The 26,091-nt window shown below is 45.1% G+C and overlaps 1 protein-coding gene and 1 long non-coding RNA gene across 3 annotated transcripts; one reads left to right on the plus strand and one right to left on the minus strand.

Moving 5' to 3' along the window:
- The first annotated feature begins 639 nt into the window (after positions 1 to 639).
- LOC107076980 (uncharacterized) lies at positions 640 to 9,056 on the plus strand. Of its 2 annotated transcripts, XR_011182566.1 has the most exons (6): positions 640 to 773; positions 1,078 to 1,146; positions 3,549 to 5,329; positions 6,237 to 7,636; positions 7,728 to 7,829; positions 8,207 to 9,056. It is a non-coding gene; the product is annotated as an uncharacterized lncRNA (long non-coding RNA). The 2 variants fall into 2 exon arrangements; XR_011182452.1 differs by having other exon boundaries at positions 3,549 to 7,636.
- Positions 9,057 to 11,824: 2,768 nt separating this feature from the next.
- LOC102683916 (sperm flagellar protein 1) lies at positions 11,825 to 25,593 on the minus strand. The gene is made up of 7 exons (XM_006629122.3): positions 25,176 to 25,593; positions 22,725 to 22,836; positions 21,603 to 21,756; positions 18,068 to 18,101; positions 17,903 to 17,969; positions 17,033 to 17,147; positions 11,825 to 12,068 (listed from the first exon to the last, which is right to left on the minus strand). The coding sequence occupies exons 1-7, from the start codon at positions 25,282 to 25,284 to the stop codon at positions 11,964 to 11,966; spliced, it is 696 nt and encodes a 231-aa protein (XP_006629185.1). The 5' UTR covers positions 25,285 to 25,593; the 3' UTR covers positions 11,825 to 11,963.
- Positions 25,594 to 26,091: the final 498 nt, after the last annotated feature.

The raw sequence follows: 26,091 nt of genomic DNA on the forward strand, positions 1-26,091 counted from the left end.
AGGTTTCTCTTATTTTGGAGTATTGGTGCAGGTGAGCAGGAAGAGTTCTCACAGTGAGGATCCAGCCTCTCCTCTGGTGGCCCATGGTGTTTTGTGCTGTTCAGTTTCTCTGGCCAGGCTGTGGTCACCGAGTCTCAAATCTTTCACTGTTCATCTGATTTCTGTTGCTGACAAGAAGTTCTTTTAGGGCCCATTAAAGCTTTAGTTCTCTGTCCTTTGATTTCATGTTCTGGTAGGATTTATACTCCTCTTCTGCACCTACTTTGGTTCTGGAAACATTGCTGCCAGGATGTTCTTTCTGGGTGCTGTAGTTCAGAGCAAGCTCCAGTACTCTCTCCAGGGGAGTTCCTGTGGGAATTTCTACTGACGAGCGTGGGGTCAGTCTGCTCCACGTGGGTCCTGTACCTCAGTGTTCGTTCCTGTAAAGGAAGTGGCCCAGTTCTGACCCGCAGGCGCTGTTAGGCTGTACTCCTGGGAAGCTGCAGGAGGTTAGCAGAATTTGCATTCCAGGCAGTTATGCTGTCTGCAGGGCTTTTGACCCATGACTCAGACATCCAGGTGCTCTAGACCTGCCCAGGCCTGCCTGCGCTCACAAATCTGCTGAGGCTCTCAATTTATTTCCTCTTTTATGGCGAAACCCGCAATGAGGTGTCTCGTCAGGCTTTCTCTCTCCGGAGCCGTTGACACATGTGTGCGAGGGTGCTGCTGTTTCCTGCCGCGTCCTCGCAGAGGGGGGAACAGCTTCGTCCCGGAAAGTGTTGCAGTCTCCTCAGGTGCGTCCGTTGCACTCTTTTTTCTGCACCATTCTTTTGCGGCTCAACCTGTTGCCCCTGTTTTGTATTCAATGCGTCTTTTCTTCTGTCTATGTTGTTAGCAGGCTATATCATCTTTGTAATAAACTGTATTCTGTTTACAACATTCATCTCCAAACACTACATTTCTCAAAATAAAAATTAAATACACTTACACAACCAAGAAAACAGATCACATGGAAGATAAAAGAAGCACAGAAAAAGCCTGTCTCAAAGGGTACATTTTTAGGTGAGTTTTAACCCCCCACTGTTTTATTTTCCACAGCTTTGGGGGACAGAAACACAAGACCCACAGAGCATAGACAAACTGTGGGACATGATAAACCAACATCAGGTGAGCTAAGGTCACTTCAGCAAGAACATTTGAAATCGAGTCTGTGATCGGGTCTTCTTCTGAATCTCTTTAGCAGAGCAGAGTTCTATTTTTTGGGTTAGTACAAGAGTTTTGACACACTGGGCTTTCAGTCATTCCAGCAGTAAGTCATGTAGGCTTTGTGTATGATATGCAGAATAAGCATATTGTATGAAGGTTCAAACATAGCACTGGGGATAAGATAAAATAAGATCTACATTTGTCCAGTAGGTGGCGAATCTTGACTGCCACACTACTGGTTGAACAGCACGAAGATGACAGAACATGTTTCTGCATTCTCATGTTTGAGTGATTGAGCCCTGAACAGGGACCGATGTCTGCTGCTTCCACAGCTCTGCCAGCCTGATTTCCGTTGGCTGAGAGGAGGTTGTGCAGAGTAGAGTGTGCAGGGCAGAGCGTGCAGAGAGCAGAGTCCACAGGGCTGAGTGTGCAGAGAGCAGAGCGTGCAGAGAACAGAGTGCACAGGGCTGTGTGCACAGGGCAGAGTCCACAGAGGGCAGAGTCCACAGAGGGCAGAGTCCACAGAGGGCAGAGTGTGCAGAGACCAGAGTGCACAGGGCTGAGTGTGCAGGGCAGAGTGTGCAGAGATCAGAGTGCACAGGGAAAAGCGTGCAGGGCAGAGTGTGCAGAGAGCAGAATGCACAGGGCTGAGTGAGCAGGGCTGAGTGTGCAGGGCAGTGTGCAGAGAGCAGAGTGCACAGGGCAGAGCGTGCAGAAAGCAGAGTGCACAGGGCAGAGTGTGCACAGGGCAGAGTGTGCAGAGATCAGAGTGCACAGGGCAGAGTGTGCACAGGGCAGAGTGTGCACAGGGCAGAGTGTGCACAGGGCTGAGTGCAGAGAGTAGAGTGCACAGGGCAGAGTGCAGAGAGTAGAGTGCACAGGGCTGAGTGTGCAGAGAGTAGAGTGCACAGGGCTGAGTGTGCAGAGACCAGAGTGCACAGGGCAGAGTGTGCAGAGACCAGAGTGCACAGGGCAGAGTGCAGAAAACAGAGTGCACAGGGCAGAGTGTGGAGGGCAGAGAGTGCAAAGAGCAGAGAGAAGAGAGCAGAATGTTGAGAACAGAAGAAGAAGTGTTCAGAGGGCAGGCGTGTGCAGACGGTTAAGGCCTACGTGAGGGCAGAAACTGGCGCTGATCGATCTGTGCCTCCCAGCTTTGGATGCAGGAAGGACTGGAGTCTTGTACCTCCTTGGTACAGTATGCCCCCTCACTGAGGCACTGTGACTGCCTCCATCAGGGATGACCTCACTAACGCGAAACAGAATGAGAAGCTACAGGCAATCAGTGTCTGGTATTTTGCTCCTAGACCACTAGATGGTGTAGTTTTTGTTTCTGGAATTGAAAACTGAGTTTTAGAGACTGCTCAGAGGCAACTGTCTTTCATGCTTCTATCCCATGTGATTGAACAGGTTCCAGAAGTGTCCAGAATTACTGTATATGTTCCACAGACTCTATGCTCTAGTGCCTGCTAACCGTGGCTTGAGGAAATGTCTCAGGGTTTGGATTAGGGTTAGGGTTATAAAACGTGTTAAGTTGAAAATAAAGATCAGGATTAAGGAATTTTGTAAGTGTTTTAAGTGGACATTTAAAGATGCAAGTGTCCTGCAGTCTGTGTATGACAAACATCACCTCACTTTCCAGCAGAACTCTTAGGGGAGGGATTCCAGCCATCCATTTTCCAACAGCTTTATCCAATAAAGGGTGGTGTGGGAGCTGGAGCCTATCCCAGCAAACAGTGGGTGCAAGGCAGGGTACACCCTGGACAGGACGCCAATCCATCACAGGGCAGACCGACACCAACACACTCACACCAGGGCTAGCTCCCCCAGAAGCCTGTTAACCTACCAGCCTGTCTTTGGACTGTGGGAGGAAACTCAAGCACCCAGAGGAACCCCACATGAACACAGGAAGAACATACAAACTCCACACAGACAGCACCCAGGTCCAGAACTGAACCCAGGGCCCCAGCGCTGTGAGGCAGCAATACTAACTACTGCGCCACTGTGCTGCCCTTGTCTCAGGAGATTATCTGATAGAATTGGTTCACTGAATGAACAAACAGGGTTTTCCTCACAGCAGTTTACAGGCTCTTTTTTCTATTTATTTTTTTCCTTTGTTTCTTTTACAGAGTGTTACTCAGGTGTGGGGAACAGTCTGTGTTTGTGGGATTTTTTAATCCTGATGTCGAGCTGAGTTTATTGGCAGAATTCTCTGACATGTTGTCTTAAGGATAAAGGCAGGGGTGTCCGAGTCTTGGAAGGCAGGTGTGTGCACAGGCACTCGTTCTAACTCAGCTCTTAACGAACTACACCAGTTCATTATTGACTTGACAGGACCAATTTATCAGCTTCTCCCTGTTTTGCAGGTGCTGCTGCTTTACTGAGACCTGCAGACACAGCGCCCCCTGCAGGACCAGGACGGGATGCCCCCAGTACAGTTCTTTCTTTCCATTAATCTTTATTCCACAACTGACTAGGGGTGCCCATTAGCCAAACAGAATTGCCGTGACTGAGTTTCTTTGGGCATTCCTGGTCTTCCATTTGCTTCAGGTTTTTAACCCCAATTGTCCCTGCCCTTTCCGGGGGCCTGCAGATTTTACAGGAGTGGTCATGCTTCCTCTGAGCTGCAGGATTTCTAATCTACAAATTGGAATGTAGTGACCTAATCCAATGTTTATCCCAATCTTCTCACTTGGTTTCACAATGCTTCTGTAGAATGGCCAGTTTCACCTTGAACGTCTTTTAATTTCCCTGGCTGTCTTGTAAGGGTGATTCCCTGGAATCTGGACGCTGGGCCCGTTGTTGCAGGACCGCAGCCGGGAGACTGTGCTGACAGCGCAGGCCTGGCCTGGGATCTTGAAGAGACCCCCCTCCAGGTCGTGTGCCTTGAGTGGGCCGGCTCCTGCACCCTCCGACCAGACCGCCCAGCTGGACTTTCCTGCCCAGCCCGTTAATTCCGACAGATTGATTGGCTCTGTGTCACGGCAGCCGGTTTTGACGCCCGTGGAGTGCGTTATTAAAGACCCTATGCAGACGGTATAATCCGTAAAAGATGACGGAGGAAGGTACAACAGGGATGGGATGGGTGGACAGACAGGGGGCGGTGACCGTAGTGAGCAGGTGCAATCAAGCCCAAGGAAATCCAAAAGGGAAGTCAGGGTGCAGTCCATAATCCAAGATCCGCAAGGGGAACCAGGTCGGAACCGGCACAGGAACAGGAACAGGAACTACCAACATAGCGGGACCAGGTACTCTGAATCCCAGACCCAGGTGGGGAAAAGGCCTGCCTTCGGAGAACCCGGAAAATAGGCAAGCCTTGTGGCGTCCATCTTCCAGTACTGAGCCCGAACTGCAGAGACGCTGGGCTTTTAACCAAAAGGCAAACGAGACACACCAGGAAATAATAGAAATTAATCATAACCGACAGGGGTAGGAGCGCCCTCTAGAGGAGGGATGTGGAACGTGGCTCTCCCTTTAATTTCTTTCCTCTTTCCCTTCTTTCCTGCATCACCTACTAGGGTCCCAGTGGAGCCCTCCTTGTTGTCTGGAGCTCTGACTGGGACTGTGTTGTCTGGGGGGTTCCGGGAGCCCAGAGAGGACCAGATGTGTCCCTCAGGTCTGGCCCGGGGCACCAGTTCTGGTTCCCTCCTCACAGACCACCCCAAGAGGAGTTTGCTGCCCGGCCTCTGAGGTCGGACCTCACCGCTCCCTGCTGCCAGCCTTCAGACCTGAGGGGCCCTCCTCTTCCTCAGGAGCTTGACAAGGGAGCCAGTCACGCAGGGTCAGGTTGCCTATTGCCCTGCTGTCCAGCCGCGGCTGTCTAACCTCCGCTGGCCCGTCTTTAGTTATTCTCTTTAATCCTTCACTTTCCCTCCGTCTGTCTGGAGAGCTGGTGACCCTCCCATTCGGGTCTTTCAGGCGGCTCTGTGTCCCCAGGCCCTCGCGCTTGGGTTCTGACTAGTCTCTCTCTCCAGTGCATTCGGTTTTCGCTGTGAATTCCAGCTAGCATCGTTCAGACTCGGTTTCATATTCCCGTCATGAATTGATTGAAGACGTGAATTGTTTTGAGCACAGAGACAATTGGCAGTCGGCTCCCGTTAAGGTTAAGGTTGGCATTGTGACTGGAAGGTTGGAGTTCGGATCTGAAGTAAGTGGGTAACTGCTGTCATACTGTTTAGTGAGGTACTTCACTCAGGTTACTACAGTAAAACACTCAGCTTTATAAATGGGGCCACATATGTAAGAGGCTTTGGATTAAAGCATCAGACAAATTAGTTAATAATAAACAGACGGACATGTCATGAACAATCAGTCTTTGTATGTAGAATTGGTGCAATAGAGAGATTAACTTTTGTTAAAACCCCTTCTCTACAAAACCAGTCCTGCTCTGACTTCTTTCTTGCAGGTACTTCATATCTGACTGAAACATTTAATTAATGGAAAACCTGCTTGAGTTCAAATCAGGGATCAGCAAACAGAGTAAGGGATTTCAGCCAAGAGCCATCTAAAACAAGTTACCTTACTTTTTCACTTTTTCAAATGAAACAGTCCAAAGCTATTTAAAGGAGGGGGAAACAAGATTATGTTTTCTTCTCACATTGACACACTGTTTACGTTGAGGTTTTCTATGTATTCTGCTTAATCACCTTCTCTGTTTGTCTGCTTGCCATGTGGGAGTGCGCAAAAAGAGGTTACAGACCTCTTCCAGTATTTACTGAAGGTAGATGAGAGACCAGTGCCCCTTTATACAGTAGGTCTAGCAACAAGCAGCACTAGTAAAGCCTATGAAAAATATCGTGTTCGGTTGTGGTCACCTCGTTACAAAAAAGGATATTACTTTACTGGAAAGTTCAAAGAGGAAAGAACATCATTTTAAAGAATTGTCATATTCATGCAGCTTTAAAGAAAGTTAATGTTTTTAGTTTTTAACAAGGAAGTTTTCATAGGTGTCACGCCCTCTGCAACCAGAGGGTGCTCCTACTCTGTCCTGTCCCTAGTTTCCTGTGCTTCGCTGTCACTCCGGTGTCTCTCTCTCTGGGGTTATATATTTCCAGGTCACTGGTTCTCCTTCGCTCAGCATTGACGTTCGGATGTCCTGAGAGCCCCCTAGCACCAGGTCGCCCCACATCTGCTGCCTGAGGACATTGGTTTCTATACGACTCCTGAACTGCTGAGCCCGGGCTAGTCCCCTGATCCGCCGCTACGCACAGGGTCTTTTTCCGCTCTCCTGCCTCTCCACGGTTCGTCCCTCCCGACACCCGTGACAGAACACTGAGCCTCCTTCTGACCCCGTGAGCGGCGCTTTCTGTTTTTTCAGCAGTTTTTTTTCCTCTCAGCTCTCCTATTCATATCGCGGGATGCTTTTTCTGACTCCTGTGCCTGTGAGCGGGCTGCGGCCTGGCTTTCCTCGGGTTGTCTTTCCGGCATCCGTGATTGAATGTTGAGCTGGCCCTCCCATCCTCATTGCTGGATATCACTCCTGTCATCCGTGCCTGTGAGCGGGTCTTGTACCTGGGTTTCCTCAGGTTGTCCACTCCGATATCAGCGATAGGGTGGTGAGCCTTTTTCCCTCTCCCTTTCTAATTGCTGGATATCACCTTCCTGACATCCATGCCTGTGAGCAGGTCTAGTGCTGGCTCTCCTCGGGTTGTCCACTCCGTGATAGAATGTGCACGTGCCTATTGCCCAGTCTGCTGTATTTTTCCCGGGTTTTTGTTTTTATTTGTGTTTTTTGCTTGGTGTTTTGATTTTTTCACTTCTTGGTTTCCCCTTCTCTATGGTCCCCCTGTCCCGTGTGTCTTGAAACTCTTGGTTCCTATCTGTTTATTGTGGTTTGTTACCCTGGTCTCCCAGGCTTATTTCTGTCTTTGTTTGTGCTTGTGTACTTGTCTTTTTTTTGTGTTAAGTCTCCAGAGCTCTACCTGACCCCCCTTCCTCTACCCAATAAAGGTTTATACCCTGGAAGAGGGGGCAGCTCTCAGCCGTGGACTCCCGGAGGTTTCCTTTCAGTTAAATGAGGTTTTTCCTCCCCCCAGTGCTGTGTAACTCACTTATTTGTATGGGTGTCGGGAGCTGCACATGAAGGGGGGGGTACTGTCATGCCCTCTGCAGCCAGAGGGTGCTCCTACTCTATCCTGTCCCTAGTTTCCTGTGCTTCGCTGTCACTCCGGTGTCTCTCTCTCTGGGGCTATATATTTCCAGGTCACTGGTTCTGCTTCGCTCAGCATTGATGTTCGTATGTCCTGAGACCCCCCTAGCACCAGGTCGCCCCACATCTGCTGCCTGAGGACATTGGTTTCTATACGACTCCTGAACTGCTGAGCCCGGGCTAGTCCCCCGATCTGCCACCACGCACAGTGTCTTTTACCGCTCTCCTGCCTCTCCACGGTTCGTCCCTCCCGACATCCATGACAATAGGGGCCTTATTAAGGTTTCGGAGTACTCAAAAGAATTGGTAAGTTGAATTATTTAAAGCACACAGAATCACATGAGGACACAAATAAAAAAGACATGTATAAAGAACAATAGCTTTTACTTCTTTACAGAAAGTACCACGAGGCCCAGGACCAAACCTGACCCAGACACATCTCTGGATGTCCCATCTGAAACATCCACAGGAGAAAGACAGTTATTTAGTGCATTGCCAGGTATCAGTCGTTGATGAAAATTAATAGCTGCAGCAGTGAATCAGGTCTTCTAGAAGTGGGCTTTCATCCAGAATCAGCTCCCCTGCTCTTTGCAACAATGGTGTCTGCTGCACACCGTGGCTCCAGCAAGCCTTGTGCCAGGCAGGACAGGGCACCTCTCTGGAGCAGATGGGGGTGCAGCTACCTCCACTATCTTGCCATTATCGGCGTCTATTGACCTCTTTTTATACTGAAATCCTTTAAAAATTAAGTTTTTTAAAAAAGAGATACACCCACAAACCCCAGGTATTTCAGATTCAATGCTCTTAATCATACAGTATACACTACTCCACAGATCAGCCAGTTCTGCTCCTGAATGCCTGCTGTTTTGTGCCCAGACTTGCTGCAGAAGCAAGAAGCTGCGAGCAGGAAAAGCATGAGTCAGCCCCTGCTCCGGGACGGCCACTCCCCCCCTCCGATTTCCCTGGAAGCCTTTAATCCCAAAGCAGCCGCAAGGGATGGAAGCAAAGAATCTCCAAATGCAAGTCAGGACCCCAGCTTCACACCTGTAGAATGGCGCTGGTTTCTATACAGTATTACATACTGTACATTGGCGGTATGGTGGCTCTGAGGCTCAGGCTCTGTGGCTGGCAGGTTGCCGGTTCGTATCCCGCGGCCGGCAGAGGAATCCTACTCTTTTGGGCCCCTGAGCAAGGCCCTTCACCCCAGCTGCTCCAGGGGTGCCGTATAAATGGCTGATCCTGTGCTCTGACCCCAGGCTTCTCTCCCTGTCTGTGTGTCTCATGGACAGCAAGCTGGGGTATGTGAAAAGACAAATTCTTAATACAAGAAACTGTAGGTGGCCAATAAAGTGATCTTAACTAATACAAAGATTTTAAGATGGCATGATTTCTGAGATTCAACAATTAATGAGTTGTTTTATTTTCCAATCTAAAAGACTTCCAAGTTGATAGGAACATGAGAAACGTAACAAACAGGAGAGGCCCATTGGCCCACCAAGCCGGTATGGTATTTAGTGACTGATCGATCTGGGAGTCGTGTAGAAGCCAGTGTATCTGCTTTGGCAGCGTGGCAGGGGCTCGGGTAGCACACCAGGATGTCTCCCTTTGCACGGCAAAATTAGCACAGTATGCCTCTAAACGACAGCCAGGCAGACAGTAATAGGAGTGTTAGGCGCTTTAGCATGTTTCAGGAGGGGTTGGCGAATTGTGGCGCAGTGCAGCTCTGCCTGTCTGAGCCTCTGAGGCAGAGCACAGGGGCAGGCCATCTGTACACTGCCACAGAGCACAAAACATCAGTCAGGCAGAAGGGATTCTTCTTAGAAGATAAAAGAGTATTTTAATGTATTATCAATGTAATTGTTTGGGAATATGAAAAAATCTGATAAAACTAGATGCCCTAAAATAAGTAAACCTAATGGTTTAATGTTATAGCCTCATCGTAGCTACAGCATCAGCGCAATACCACTCTACCATTATACATTACCATACTATTTTGGGAACTTGTAGTGTGCTTGGTGTTATAATAAAGAAACATGTTAAAACACAGAAATGTGCAAGGTAATCTTAACAAAAGAAAAACAGATCAATTGCATAAGAACTGGTTATTTATAGTGGTTTAGGTGGGCAGCAGCGTCAGCATGTGTAGTCTGCAAAGGAACAAGTAAAAGGTTTATTCCCGCTGAAAAGGAGAAGAGTCTGCGCCTGAAGAAGGCTCCACAGCCTCTCTCTTCTCTTTTCTGCATGGGATAAACCTATTCATGACAGTTCCTTTGCAGAACTGGTTATATAATGGTATTCTTGGATATATAATCAGAGTACAAGAATACACAGTGCAGTATACTTTCAACAAGCACACGAGAGCAAAACCAGCTGGACTGTTTCATAACATCTGCTTGTCATTGTAGTGACCAGGAAAGAAAGACAATGCACAGTACTGTCTTTCTTTCCTTTCGATGCCAGTACTTCTCATGTCTTTGGTTTCCAGTCGATACAGTTTATTATTCTGATGTCTGTTTTGGAAACAGAGGTTGTGGTTGTGGATGTGCTTGTCTGCCAAAGCTCTTCAGAAGTACAATTCTGAAATTATTATACAGACTGTCCCCGTTATAAGTCACCCTGCTATAGGTCGTTTCGCACTTATTTCGACGTTAAAACCCCCGCACTTAAAGTCGTTTTTCAAGGCATCGAAAGCTAGCTAGGCTTTGATTTGTTATTTCTTTCGGGGAAAAAACATTGTGAAGAGCAAACTCTAACAATAAAATCAGTTCCTCTTGTAGATAATGCTGTTACACTTGATTTTTTATTCTGAATCGTCGTGCCCCGATATTAAAGCCGAGTCCCACAATACGTCGCTGATCCGGGCAATGGATCACGGTGTGATCGCTCACTTGAGCACGCACAGTGCGGAGGAAGAAGAAATCTGCCCTGAAGCAGCGTGTACACCTTTGATGGTTTCGATAAAATCACAACTTGAAGTGTCGGTAACGCTATTTATACAGTACGTATATTAACATATATACACATGTCTCACGCTAATTACATTGTTCCTTATGGGTATAAATTCCGCTTTCGTTTATCTACGATTTGCATTATTTAGGAACGTTACCTGGTCTTATAATAGGACACTTTTATTTAACTAGAAATAAAACACACACACAATCGAACTACAGTCTCTACCCCGACTGCATTTCCTTAATTATAATAGGAAAAGCCCCCCAGCCTCTTTAAAGCTCATGGGCAGTTTACTCTCTAACGGCCCCGAACCATCCAGATTGACAGATCTCCTTTCATACTGCGTTTTGCCATTAAGTCCCGACTTTTTGATCGCTACAACCTCGACATACAGTACAACGGGAATCGCCTGTATTAGTATTCTGCACTCTGTATTAAAGTGTAAACACCGTAGGGGGAACTGATGCTTCGTTTATTTCCCTAAACTTAAAAAAGACGATTCTGCTGTGCATTAAAAACAGACTACCATACTGAACAAGCATCTTGCGGAACTGGCTCCGACATCCCATGCCCACCGGGCTGCCGCGGATTCTCGCGTGTCCAGGCTGCTGCAGCTGACTGGCACACAGGCCGAGCGGGACTCCGCGGAAACGAAAGCAAAAGCAAAAGGTCCCTTCAAATGAAACACAAATTAGACGAAATCTTTCATGTGGTGCCAGCTGTCCCTATGAGCTACATTCCGGACAATCCTGAGCTATGGAGAAGAGTGAACACTCCCTGCAGTCGATATGAAGGTTAACACACACGCTGGTGTCATCCGGGCAGGTTGTCCCATTCATACTTGTCGAACAAGAGTCAGGAGTTTCAGGATCGGTCACACTGCTGAAACTAACCTGGAGTTACCTTGGCTCTGAAGTCTGGGAATATCAATAGACTAGGATCTGCTTCCACAAGGCCAGAAGCCATATCACCCTGCAACTCACGACTGGCAGCCCACTGAAGCTCAGCAGGTGTGAGCCTGGTCAGTACCTGGATGGGAGACTCCTGGGAAAAACTAAGGTTGCTGCTGGAAGAGGCAACCTTGTTAGTGGGGCCAGCAGGGTGTGCTCACCCTGTGGTCCATGTGGGTCCTAATGCCCCAGTATAGTGACAGGGACATGGATGAGATGTAAAACTAAGGTCCTGACTCTCTGTGGTCATTAAAATCCCAGGGTGTTTCTCGAAAAGAATAGGGGTGTAACCCTGGCGTCCTGGCCAAATTTCCCATTTGGAGCAGGAGCCCCTGGAGCAGTTGGGGTTAAGGGCCTAGCTCAGGGGCCCAATGGAGTAGGATTCCTCTGCCGGCCGCGGGATTTGAACCGGCAACCTTCCAGTCACAGGTGCAGCTCCTGAGCCACAGAGCCACCGCTCCACCTCTGTAAATATTGAAGCGCCTCTCTGCCAACATAGGTTCACTTAAAGTTGAAAGACACACTGAAAAGAGTGACAAAGACTGAAGTAATGTGATGTACTTTTAGACAAAGCTGTCTTGACCAGAGAGAATAAAAGTATGCTGGACATTTAATCCAATAAAAACAAATATTTTACATGGACTTGAGGAATGTGAGTTAAAGTCTGAAGTGATATAATAATTCCTGTTTAATTACTGCCTGCGCTCTGGACTGTGCGTGAACTCGGGTGGCTACTGTGTCTTCTGGGGGTGCTGGAGACGCCTTGACAGTTCATCTATTCGGATGTCTTTCAGGTGCAACAGGTGATGGAGGCGATGGACCTTGGCCTGCAGGAGCTGGGAGACAGAGACAGAGAGTGAGACATAGGGAAAGAGAGACTGACATAAAGGTGGTGTTCCACACTGTCCCGGAGACAGGTCTACAGAAGACAGAGTTATAGGCCATAAGCAGCTCTCTTCAGTGAGATGGAACAGCCTGGGAAGCTAAGAACTGGCAGCTCTCCTGTAATCCTGTGGGCAGGTGGGCGGAGTGGTGGCTCTGCGGCTCAGGCTCTGCCCCTGTGGCTGGCAGGTTGCTGGTTCGTATCCCGCAGCCGGCAGAGGAATCCTACTCCATTGGGCCCCTGAGCAGGGCCCTTCACCCCAGCTGCTCCAGGGGTGCCGTATAAATGGCTGACCCTGCGCTCTGACCCCCAGCTTCCCTCCCTGTCTGCGTGTCTCATGGAGAGCAAGCTGGGGTATGCGAAAAGACAAATTCCTAATGCAAGAAATTGTATATGGCCAATAAAGTGATCATATCTTATCTTAATCACACTCCAGATGCAAAGGGTTCTGGAGGCGACTCAGGACATGATCAGAGCAACCTGCCAGCTGGACTCTGCACATGTGGAAAATGTTAAGGAGATGTTTCTTTCCACATGGAGTAGGAAGAATTAAGGAAAATAAATTTACTAAAGCACCAGAAACAAGGGAAGAAGAAATGGTTTTGCACTCAGATAGTTCAAACTAGCTAATCAGGCTTGAACATTTGAATGTATTGAATGTATTTGAACACCCTATGTACGTAGCCTCAATGTGGAAATGACAGTTACTGATGAACATGACTTTACAAAAATGGTCTTCATACCAGCACAGAATAAGTGAAGACTGTGCAAACTTTGCTTCAGAGTGTGCTAGATCCTTCTTTTTTCATGTACTCTGAGCTTCTCAAAGCACACAGCAGCATTACCACCTACTGGACAAACAGACAAAGCTCTCACTGACACTGAAACTCAAGTTGGGTGTGGAGGAACTAGCATTTTGACATCAGTATATCAAAGAAATATGGCTACACTCTCAGAATCTAAGCAGGCTGGGCCTAGTAAGCAGTGTACAATACAGCCATGGGAAACTTCTAAGGATAACCATTTTGCTGTTGTAATGTTGTTGGTGGTCCAGTAGGTGGCGCTTTTCTCCATGGACAAGAATTTCTCCAGAGAAATTGCTCCAGCATGGTGACTACAGAAAGTGTGCTTTAGAGAGTATCGTTCTCCAGATGAGGCACTCAAGTGACGCCCTGACTGCTCAGTCATGAAAGATGTTTGTGAGAATGAATGAATCCCAGTGTCCAGGACAAATTCCATTCTGCAGAAGGCCTACTGCAGGTCACTTATGGGGGAACTATACTCCAGTGGAAGATGAAGAGGGTATGCTCATTTACTCTTATGTGTAAAATGGACAAATGAGATACAAATGTCAAATGGATATTTGAGATACTTGTGGCTGAAAAGCTCTCCATAAATGAATTTCATTATTAATATGAAGAGGAAGGAAAGCCCACTGTTGCCACACCAGCAGCAGCAACAACAAAAGACAAATATGAAGAGACACATCCCAAATGTATACTTATATTTACACTGCAATATTTAATACTGTCTGGCACAATATCTTAAATGTATTGTCTGTTCAGATTATTCTGAACATTTCATATACATCTCAAATATAAAATGGATTTCAATATATTTTAAAGTGTAGTTTCATACCACATACTGTAATAAGCCATATCTAAATATTACCATACTGTATATACCTGAAAAAATGGTCTTTGCTTCTAGTTGTTTGCTGTAATGCAAATTGTGAAAGGTGAAAAATAAAGAACGTGAAGATTATTTAAGCTTCTAACCTGCTTTTCTCATCTAAAACACGTTTATTCGGTATGTTACTGGGTCCGTGTTCTGTTAAATGCACTACACATTGCATTATGGACTTTCTCTTCCTGAAAAACATATTTACCAACTGGGATAATAAAGTGAGTCAGTAATTGTTCTTTAACTCAATACTACCCTAACGTTTTTAATTATTCACCTTTTACAATTCATAGCACAATAAACCAGAATTCTAATATGGAATGTAAACACCTGTCTTGGCAGATACTTCCTGAAGTGCTTCCACTAAATGTTGCTCATTTGTTAAACATCACATAATTAGGTTTTGGGTTTTATGGTTTGCCAGGTGAGGAAAATATATTAACTTTGCTTGAACAGAGTTCTTGGGAACTTGTTATCAGGAAGCTGTTTGTACACATGGTAACATGGTAGTTTTTCTGAGCAATGGCCAAGAATATAAATTTGAATATACCTGTAAATCTGCGCAGCAAACAACTGTGGTAAGATATTTAAGAAGGTGGTACTGGAATGACAGTCCTGGTAAGACGTGAAAAGGCTACATATGTGGAAACCTACAGTACCATTTGACACAAAGCCCTTATACAGTAAATCCTATAGGAGCAGTTCATATTCTTCTATTCTTCTAAACAATGTTTTTATATTCATTTTTTATTTTATTTACTTTAGTTTTATTTACTTTAATTACTTCCTTTTATTTCCAGATGGGAAATTTGCTTTGCGGGCAGGTAAAGGCATAACAGATCACACGATTCATATAACACAATATGAGCCCATTAACAAGTAAGAAATGAAAACGTGTGATTAGAAAGAAATCTATTATATATATATTTAATACAGTGTGTACATAATATACAGGATATTATGTATAATACGCAATACAGTATACATTATGTATATATTAATATAATAAATAATTCAGATGTCCAAATTATACAACTGGCTCACATGAAGAGTGTTTACACGGACGTTTTATCTTATTCTTCATGGGATATTTTTTTAAGAGTACAGAAGAGCAACAGAAAACAGAAAATCCCATTTCCTCCCCTGACTCACCTCCCTCCCCCTAGGGACCCTCTCACCATCTCCTCAGACAACCCCCTCCTGGAGCCCAGAGCTGCAGACGCACCAGGAGAGGGTGGGGTGTGAGAGAGACCCCCCCCCAGGAAAGATCTTCGCCAGGATCAGAACAGCTTCCAGTCCTACTGGGAGGGGAAACTCAGTACTGCTATCTCCCATCTTAGCATAAGGAACAGAGTGAGCCTCTCAAACAATAATGTCTAATAACTTGAGACCCATAAGGAAACATCTCAGAGCAGTGGAGCAGTATTCCTCTGCTAACATAATTTTTGACCTGCACAAACTTGGATTAACACTTTTTTAGAAATAAGGCTACTCCCGGAATAATGGGCAGGGCCTAAGGAATTTTCTTTTTCCACTCATGGTGTTGTCCAGACAGGAAAAGGCATGGAAAAGGGATCAGCACAAATGATCAAGTGGTATGAGATCAGAAAGAGCAACTATGAACTATGAGCAATGAGGGAACACCATACCACCCGTGCTACCAGCTTCAACAAAAGTTAAGATTTGTATTTTCAAAAGCATTAATGTGGTTTGAAACAACATGTATTGGTGAAACATGTCTGCACCTGCCCATTTTCTCTTCCAGTTGTATTACCCATTTTCTTTCACAACTTGTTTACCCACGCTTCTTCGACTACAGATATGTCACTATATCAGGTAGGTGGCATGGCACGCAGAGGTAATCCTTAGGCCCTGGGGTGCTGTCTGTGTGGAGTTTGTATGTTCTCCTTGTGTTTGTGTAAGTTTCCCCTGGTGCTCCGGTTTCCTCCCACAGTCCTAAAACATATTGGCAGGTTAATTGACTTCTGTAAAAAAACTAGCCCTGTTGTGCATGTGTGTGTGTCTGTGTTTGTGTGTGTGTCTGCCCTGTGGCAGACTGGTGTCCCATCCATGGTGTATCCTGCCTTGTACTTGGGATAGACTCCGGCTTCCCCTGTGCCCTGTACTGGATAGAGCAGTAAAAAAATGGATGGATTATTTCAGTACAGGCAAAAACTATAAATGTGCCAATTTTGAGTTGGGGCTTTAATGCATTTTTCCCTATTCACATTATTACTAACAAAAAATCTGTGTCCGACTAACACCGTGTCACCTTGCCTAGAGCACATCTAGTTGACGAATACCTGTACATTCCGATGCTAAAGATAAAATGCCTCATCTGATAGTGTCTTTTAGAAGCCAACTTCAGATTCCAAACAGCATCTTTATACGAGAGGTATGTCATTATTCCAGCTAGCTCAGATGCCAGTCCTTTATGTGAAAATCTTCAGAGGTAAGCCGAGCAAAGAGAGGTAGCCTACTGTGATGTCTGCTGTCATGTGAATTCACATATCAAACCACTGGGGAAAATGAAGAGGAAAAAGAGACAACAATGCAGCATTATGAAAATTAGGACTATGCAAATACTACTTTTTCTTATATTACCCTGCTTTTCCACTAATAATCATACTGAGATTAAAAAAGAAATAATAGGATCAATGTGTAATTTAAATAATTTAAAAGGAGAGGTGTCCATCATCACAAAATCCTTTTTTAATTTTCTAGATGATTTTTTTCTCATGCAAAGCAGACTGTTTGAATGATATCCGTATAGCCCTTGATGCCTATAGCACACCCCAGCGAGGATGATGGTATTCTGCTGTCTGTGGGAACAGCTACTATCTGTAACTACAGAAGGTGCACGTCTAGCACGCTAGCCCCCATACCCTCCTAACATGAAAACATTGACCAAGCAGATCATTCAGGTCTCGTGCAGATAAGATATGGAAACACTTAACAAACACTGCGGAGGTTTTCTCAGATAGACAGTACAAATAGGGTCACTCAGAACTTATCTGGGTGGTCGTGTTGGAAAATACAAAATACAGATGAACTACATTTAGTTAATCTGTAATGGTGAAACCTGATGTGTACAGGTCACTAGAGAGCAGTGCGTCTGAGGACCAAGCTTCACAAGAGAGGAATGGTCCACGAGTGTGTGTGTGTTTCGGAGAAGTGTTTGCGGGGAGAGCATGTCTTCACAGCTCTCTGCTCGGTCTCGGTCTCGGCCCTCACCTGGATGGTCTCCTGCGCAGACAGCAGCGCCTGCTCCCTCTCCTCCAGCAGCAGGCGTGTGGCCGGGTCCGGGCCCGCAGCAGGCTGTGCACACCCTGCAGGCACTCTTCCAGCTCTGCAGCGCCACCGGCAGGGGCAGAACAACACGAGAGGGGGCCTTCAGAGGCAGTCTCCAGCAGATCTTGTGACTCTCGCGGATCTCTTGTGTTGAGTCAGTGGCTAAGGCCCCATATTGTGATTTAACAAATGTCAATCATTCCTATCCCTAGTCCAGCCTGTCCAAGCTGTTATACTGGCCTCCAAAAGTCTTGGACTTTGCAAATACAGGATATTACTCTCTTCTAACTAGAAGGTTGGGCAATTTAACAGGCAATCATATTGTTCACTTAGCACAGGTAAGATAGCATATTCGTTTTTCAGTGTGACGGTCCCTCCTAACTCGCTCCTAACTCAGTTGTTCTGTTGAGCTAAAGCTGCAGTTTACAAAATAAATAGGTGAATCAGAAACAGCCACAGTGCCTGAACTGGAGACGCACTTTCCAGAGCAGACCAGCAGTGGAGAACAGTGTGTGCGCTGCACCACTTTCCTGAGCAGCTTCAGCAAGTTTAATTCAAGACCACAGCAGCCTGTGCTCAATTGCGTCCTGTTTCAATCCCCCAGGATTCCCCCACTGTGAGATTCTCCCACTGCACGGAGGAGTTCTATAATCTGAGGGTGGCCCAGTGCTGTGGTGGTTAGTGCTTAGGGCTGCTGCTTCACAGCTCTCAAGACCTGTGTTTGGGTAATGTTGTAGATGTTAAAGCACATGTGATAATAATAAAAGCCCTGTGAAATGTTAATATAATAGCTGAGAAACATGGATGCTGTACCTCTGCTGTGCTGGAGAGCCGTCTCCACTGAGCTTGAGCCGGGGGCTGTGAGGGGAGAGCTGGCCAGCTGGACACAGAGGGGAGGGAGAAGGGGTCTGTGATATAATTACTTGGATCAGGTGAACACATCGGCAGCACAGCTCCAGTCCTCACCCTCCAGCTCACCTGTGCTGCTCTCCATACTGTAATACTGTGGCTCCTGCAACACAGAGGCACCAGATACATAGTGAGAGACGCCCCAGCCACAGCGCCTCTGCATTCAGGGGAGACTATTTAATATTGATATTCAATTAGGGATAATAAAATGAGAGGATGTTGGTGCAAGGGATTTGAATGCAGCCGCCTACAGGGTGCTGCAGCTCCAAAGCCACAGCAGTGGATTCCCCTATGTCAAAAAGCTGGGCCTCCTGCACGTGGAAAATTCTGCTCTGTCTAAGTGTTTAAGTGATTTGTGCAACAGGCTCAGTGCCAATTGACCCCCTGTACAAAGGAGATAGCTGTCTGCTCCTAACTGTATGTACAAAGACTCCTGCAACAGACCCTGAACATGAACTGTAGTCCAATACATTCAGTGGGAGGTCAGTAGGGATTATGGGACCCCATAATCTTCACCCCAGTAAAGGCCATTAACAAGGCAGTTTACAGTAGGTTTCTTTTCTGTATCCATGGTTTAACCTTTTTTCCTTTTTTCCCTTGCTTCACATTTTCCACCGACACAACTATTTATAAAAAAAATCAGTTTCATGAGTTAAAATAGACATCAAAAGTAAAACTAAAACACTAGAAAAAGACTAGAAGTAAAGTAACTGTGAAAGGTTCAAGGAACTATATTTTCAGTTTCTGAAGAAACCACTACTTTACAAAACACATGGTGTTCAGTGTGAAGTGCTTCAAGATACATGATTGTAAGAGAGTCATTTTTTAAAATCCTAACATTCTTTAAACCACACAAAAACCACAGAAACGTAGACCACAAAACACTTTAATCCTGTACACTGTATATTGTTTCCTTTACTTTGGAAGTGAGACTGAAAGGACCAATATGAAAAGAAAGCTGATAAGAATATGCCAGCAGTAAGCAAACAAGGAAAGACTGAACAGGAATAGCAGGAATCAAAACAGTCACCATTCAAGACACCATTCAAGACACGCACCTTTGGGCCATTAAGAGACAACATGACAGATTAACACAGTATCTGGTCCTTTGACAAAACCTTTCCAGTCACACCATCGGAAAGAATCTGAATTGAAGGATAAAAAAGATAGCCGACTTCTGTCAAGACATAAAATACTGTATGCTCTAATAGTGAGAAGCTCTCATGGCCACCTAACAGCCACACACAAACTAGATGGCTGAACAACACACATGCTGCCATAGAAGACAGTCTCATAGAGAGACCGGCAAGCAGAACCTTAGAACATTTTCAACCAAACGGCAATAAATATAGAGGAACGTATTTACAGGATGGATTTAAAAACGCAGAGACAGTCTTGGGCATCCTTCTGTTGCATCCACTTCAAAATAAGGTTTCTCCATGTGGTATTGTGAATTTGACAGATCTCAAGGTCCTGTGCTTCCTGTTGAGATTTCCCTTAACACTATGCCCACGCCATCAGCTGCTCAGCAAATCAGCGATCTCACTGTAGTTAATTAACAGCCAACAATAATAACGATCTGAGATAAAGAAATCTGTTAATATAAAACTATCATGTAACTGTAACTGCTCTAAAAGTACAGTACAAAGTAATGGAAACAGAAATTAAAATGATAAACTGTAAAAAGTAAATCTAAACAGGAGGTCAGAAGAATAGGTGCGACAGGGTGATCAGAGACTACACTGTGTGCTGTCCTGATATGCCTAGGCCAGGGGTCTTGAACCGTGATCCTGTAGACCCCAAGCCAGACAGGTTTTATAAGCCATGATTAAATCAACAAATCAACAGTTTTTTAACACTGGTAATTATTCAATTAAACTTCGTTTTGTTAAATTTACAGAACTAGTTAAAAGACTGTAACCAAAATCAGTATATCCTTCAAGGAGCAGAATTCTTACTTGAACAGGTTGCTTGCTCAAGTCATCAATGCAGTGCAACATCAGAGAGATTAGGTGTCCTATAAGACTAGTTCTAAGACTCTAGCTACAAGATTACCACCACAGGCAGTTCCACAGCAGGCGTGCAGCAGCAGAGAGTGCAGAGGATTTAACAACCCATGAACATAGAGGAAGAGAGGGGACATAAAGAAAAGTGGGAGAATTTCAGACTAAGTAGTCTTAGACCCATCTAGTGCCCTCAGAATGTTATCACATACAGAATAGTGCCATCACAACTACTTTAATAAATGACAATTTCAGCAATTATAGTAGCTCTTACCTAATTCTACAAAAACATTAGTACAATAGCTTGTCTGTTTAAATGTGGCAAGGCAATGCAACCTATACTCTCTTGGGATAACCAACACTCTCAAAGCTAAAAGCTTTGACCCAGTATAGTGATTAAACAAGTATAACCCTGTTTCTCAGTGGATACAGGCATGAATTTTCAGCACGTGCTTTAAAACTCCAAAGAAGGTCAGAAACAGTGGACCCAAAGCAATCAACAGTTTCAAAACACAACAGAACCATGAGATCATTCCTATATCTGTATGTGTCATCACTATGGTGTCTGAATGCAGGAGTGAATGAGAGATACAGTAATTAGCTTTTTCCTGCTGGTGTCTCTTCCTGGTTTCAGCTTGCACAAGATCACTAAGACAAAATGTATAAATGAGGATGGACAGCCCCAAATTTCCTTCCTGATATATATATATATCCTGTTGAGAATGTCGATGAGGCACTGGAAAATTCTTCAATTAATTACTCAATGCACTGTTACACAAGTAATTCACAGAAATACAATAAACATTTCCTTTTTAAAACAAAACAGTACACACACAGCACATGCTAAAAGCAGTGAAATTACTGAGAGTGCTGAGAACAGCTTTGGAACATGAGAACATCTTTACCGTCTGGATTAAATGATTGGTCGTTGACACCGGGATGAGATCCTTGGATCACTTAGCTATCAGCAACTAAGCTAGCAAGAGGAGCTGAATGATGTCCTCTCATTTCACACTCTTTGAGGTTCTAATGGGACAGATGAGCGTTTTTGTACGTTCTGTATAGGCATTCATTCCGAAAATAAATGAGTATTCTTATGATTTAAAAAAAAGAAAACTCAAAAGACTTTTCTCATACTCTCATACTGTTCAAAACGGACTTTCAGACTCCCCAGTCCTGCTCTGGCTGATGCAAGCCTGTGAGTGGGCTAACTGGCCTTCACCGAACTAGAGCTTATGATCTCCCATAGAGGCTAAAGAAATCTACTGCAAAACACCTGAATGTTTCAGAACCGATTGCTGGCGGCACATTCCACAAATCCAAATGTATCAGACCCCTGCTAAGGGTTTTTCAGATTTTTTATTATGGGCACTGGTCTAGAATAACCGTTTGATAAACTTTCAGTAGCCTGACTACTTGTTCCAATAAGCACAGCTGCTCTAGAGGAAACCTGCTCTAAGGAGCAAACATCAGCATTGTTCAACATGCCGTTCGCTATGCTATGCTGTGTGGGTTATATGTGAATCCAGAAACAGGCCTGAATCCAACACGCATGCCAACCCGTCCACTTCCTGTCCCCAACACCCCTGGCGGGCCCTTACCTGCGGGGAAGGCTTGCTCGCTCCCTGTTTCTGCTTCTCCTCTATCTTCTGTCTCAGCGAGTGCAACACCAGCTCCACCATCCCAGGCGTGCACTGAGCAACCTTGCGCACCAGCTCCTCCGGCACGCTGAAATTCAGCCGGTTAAACACCTTCCTGGGGGAGAAGCACAGTCAGGGAGAGCAGCACAGCGGCCGCAGCCTGAGACGGCGGTGCTGGGAGGGGACCTGCTCTGCACCACCACACACCAACAGTGACAGGGAGAAGCATTCCCAGAGAGAGCAAGGCTCCTGACACCACCATCTGAGTGGAAGACCGTGAATGTAAAGACAGGCTGCCAGGAGAAAGTCCACTGCTGAGCAGGACAGCAAAATCCATTCAGATGGGAACTTGGAGCCAAGCAGAGTTGTGCATGGCTGAAAAAAAAGAACTACTGTACTTGGTGCTCAGAAACAAGGAATACAACCTGGGAGTTTATCAGTTTAAAAAGCAGCACATTGCTCATTAGATTTCATTTTGCAGGGTTTTCTCATAATGTCTGGTAAGTCATTTATTTCAGGATATTCCTAACATTTCAAACTTTTTAAAAAAAGTTAGGATTGATAACATGCTACTACTAAATTATTTTGGCAACAACAGCTTAACAGTAATTTACTGTGAAAAGGCACACAACTTGTGGTATGAGGTGTTAGGATTTCTATTCAATTTCTGTTCTGAGAATGTCATCTGTTAATAGCCCAGCACTCTTAATTTACCTGTCCATACAGATTTAATAATGTCTGCAAGTATTTGCTCAAAGCATGACTATAATTCCCATTCTCTACAGGGCTGTAGAGATGAATGGCTCTGGGGGGGGGGGAGTCATGTTGTAGGGAAATTACATTAAATCAATTTGTTGGACAGTGCTACGACATTGACAGCTCCACCTAGGGGAGTACGAGTACTGGAAGATCAACATTTGTCAAGTTAAAGGAAGTAAACTACTGTGACATACAAGACATGGTTGGATTAGATACTAGGACTGATAAACTACTACGACCAAATGAGAAAGAGGGGCTGTTTTGTAATCTGTCCAATGGTCTATCTATGGTGTTTGGTGTGTTGAGATCACCTGCATTGCTCACCTATTCAGATGGCTCCAGTTATTCACTTTCTGTTGGGTTGAACTGGCTGGGACATAGTTGTGCATTTCCACCAGCTTAGGAAAATGAAATTTAACAATCTCTGCTGTCAGGACTGAAGAAAGAAAAAAACATGACATTATTGTATCCCACATTCATGCTGCTTAGGCACTCTTTAAATAGACCATGAGTTAACTTTAGGATGAGAAAAGAAAGGGAAGCATTATTTTGATTATTGAGGAAACAAGTTGTAGACATTGGATTTGATCTTTTGCAGTAAAAAGCAAACTTTTACACATTGCAGCACAATCATGCAATGCCATCCATTAAAAAAACAGTTTATGCTTTGGAAATAATTTGTTTAAAAAAATGCATACTGAAAACACCCTCTACAGAACAGTGTATGCAGAATGGTTTTGTTTCTCTCTTCCAAGCAGACTTTACTCCAAGGTGGCTTTCAAGGTTTCAAGGTTTAAAAGCCACTGGTTAGAAAAGGCATTCTAAAATGTCCCAGCACATCCTGTGTCCTTCTCGTGCAGCTGGGACCAGGAGATGAGGAGGACATGCTGGGAGTGGGACATGCAGATTGGGAAGCTGGCTGTCTGGATGTAAACAACACCACTATAATATTGTAAACCACAGAACAATCTGCTATCTTGCTTAACAATATTGGTCTTCTTATAAATAACCTAAACTTTTTTCAGTTAATTATGAATTTTTTAAGTCTTTCATCATATTGGTTACTGAATAGCTAGGATACCTAGAATCCTGCCAGAAAGGTAGAATTCTATTTTTTTTCATAGTATTATTTTATTTTATACATTTTCGGTATCCATTTTGGTCATTATGGTTTTGTAACTTACGTATAATATATTATCACTTTATTAAATTACTTACTATGACTAATTTGAAAAGTTAAAATTTTTAATGGACTGAAGTATTGTGTACAGGACAGGATTTAATGTTGGCATAGCAGAGTTCCAATAACTATACTCTGAGCGTATTTTGTTGATCAATATTATTGCATTTCGTACCTGTGCATAATCACTCAATACTTTATTTCCAGCCTCTCACAATTTCATGTAGTGTCTGCTATGCTCACAATACCAACCCAGGAGATTTCTTCAGAAGTAACAGTGAAACACAAACCAGGGTACACCAGGGGAAACTACATAGAAGTCCTTTTAAATCTGAGAATTGGAGGCATTTCTTTATACAAAGGGTTGCAGTGTGTGAAACAAGGTCCCCAGCCATGTTGAGAAAGCTGATACCCTGCTTTCTTTCAAGAAATGCCCAGATGAGATTCCCAGATCAATTAGCTACTAATTACCAAACTAACAACAGAGCTAGATGGGTCAAATGGCTTCCTCTTGTTTGCAGACTTGTGCTTATTTGTGTTCACACCCAAATTACTCTGACTCTCCGAAAATATTCAGGGGTGTAGAGATGAAGCTGATACACTTCACAACTGGCATGCATGACAGCTGTAATGACGCATTACCCACCCTGCATCATTACTGAGACCATAAGAACAAAACGGAGCCTGGCGGTTGTCAGTGAAACGATGGCTCATGGGGCAGAACATATTTCCTGGTTTTGAGTAATGAAAATCAGTGTCTGCAGAAGGGGCTCGAACCCACAACCCACCAAGTATAGAGAGTTAACCACCATGCTACACTGCCAACGACAAAAACATAATCAGGGCTGTTGCTGTGGCTCTGTGGCTCAGGCTCTGCACCTGTGGCTGGAAAGTTGCGGGTTCAAATCCTGCAGCTGGCAGAGGAATCCTACTCCATTGGGCCCCTGAGCAAGGCCCTTCACCCCAGCTGCTCCAGAGGTGCTGTCCAATGGCTGAACCTCGGCTCTGACCTCCAGCTTCTCTCCCTGTCTGTGTGTCTCATGGAGAGCAAGCTGGGGTATGTGAAAAGATTAATTCCTAATTCAAGAGATTGTATATGGCCAATAAAGTGATCTTATCTTATCTTATGTATGCTGAAAAGCAGGAATAACAAATACAAAGTTTAAATTGTTAAACCTTCTGGTGTTCAGGTTTAACAGCAGGAACAGTGTTTCATCTTCCTTCTTCTCCTAAGTGTGGGATTAAGTTTTCCTTGCTCCTTTGCAGCAGACACACTCAAACCAAAACACAATACAAGTCTTATTAGTGATACATGAGGTTATTACTGACTGAAGGTAATAAGTATGCGGCCGGTGTTTTCTGAGAGCTACAGAGCCTGTGGTTTACAGGTGTCTCCTGTAACATCAGCACATGACAAGACCTTTGTCATTTCAATTCAATTGCCCAGGGAGGCAATGTGTTCTGGACAGCGGTCAAATCATGCATTTTCTGACTGAATATACTGACGTGTAATAAAAACAAAACAAAGAAAAAAAAGGAATCTTGCGGGAGTACAGCGAGGTGAGCCGGGACAGGCGCGGTGATGCGGGGCTGACCTCCGTCGCTGAAGTCGCGGGTGATGTTCCTCTTGGGTCTGGAGAGGGGCGCCCTGTCCACCCAGGCGTACAGCTCCTGCAGGCTGTCTTCGTCCAGATCCCCGGACATACTCGTTTTCTGTCCTTTAACTATGCAAAATAATTGCGGAGTTATACTGAGCAAAATTCACTTCGCTTGAAGGCAGTAACGTCAGTTCTGTTCCGAAAGTTGGGTATTTGCTAACTTTTTGATGCTTCAGTACGATTCGGGAAATCGCATTTCTGTACAGTATATCGTTCTGATTAAAGAACACCTTGTATCCTTAAAAAATCTAACACAGTTGATGGCAGCTGCGTTTGCGAGACTAAATGTTTTACTTAAATGACCAACGCGGTCAGTCGCAGCTGCGGACGCCAAGACCTCTCTGAGCGTTTTGCGTCTTGCGGTAACCATGGCGACGGCTCCTCGCGATGGTCAGAAAGAGCGGAAGTAGCTTCTTGTAGTTCCCGGAGGAACACACCCACAGCTCTATGTATGAGTAACGGGTTTGCGAAAAACTACAAATCCATTCATGCTTTTCATATTAGCAAAAAAAAAACTCTGCACGTGGATGCCGGTCAGCTGTTTGTCGTCTTCGAAAACACAGAACTAGCTAGCTGAAGAGCACTCATCCATTGGCATCAAAAGAGAAGTCAACAACAGCATTATTTTGGGCTTGTAAACAGCGGAGCTGTGACCTGTGGCTGGAAGGTTGCCGGTTCAAATCCCACGGCCGGCAGAGGAATCCTACTCCGTTGGGCCCCTGAGCCAGGCCCTTCACCCCAGCTGCTCCAGGGGCGCCTTACAATGGCAGACCCTGCGCTCTGACCCCAAGCTTCTCTCCCTGTCTGTGTGTCTGTTTCTCCTTGGAGAAAAGCTGGGGTATGCGAAAAGACG

This window comes from Lepisosteus oculatus, chromosome 1, assembly GCF_040954835.1.
Source record: "Lepisosteus oculatus isolate fLepOcu1 chromosome 1, fLepOcu1.hap2, whole genome shotgun sequence".
NCBI classification, from domain to species: domain Eukaryota; kingdom Metazoa; phylum Chordata; class Actinopteri; order Semionotiformes; family Lepisosteidae; genus Lepisosteus; species Lepisosteus oculatus.

Bases quoted from the DNA above. Each gene is read 5' to 3' on its own strand.
- LOC102683916 (XM_006629122.3), bottom strand. From the start codon at position 25,284: ATGTCCGGGGATCTGGACGAAGACAGCCTGCAGGAGCTGTACGCCTGG. The intron at 21,757-22,724 runs GTGAGCAATGCA...CTTCTCCCCCAG, and splicing joins AACTGGAGCCATCTGAATAG to GAAGGTGTTTAACCGGCTGA. The intron at 17,148-17,902 runs GTACAGCATCCA...GTGGCGCTGCAG, and splicing joins GGCTCTCCAGCACAGCAGAG to AGCTGGAAGAGTGCCTGCAG.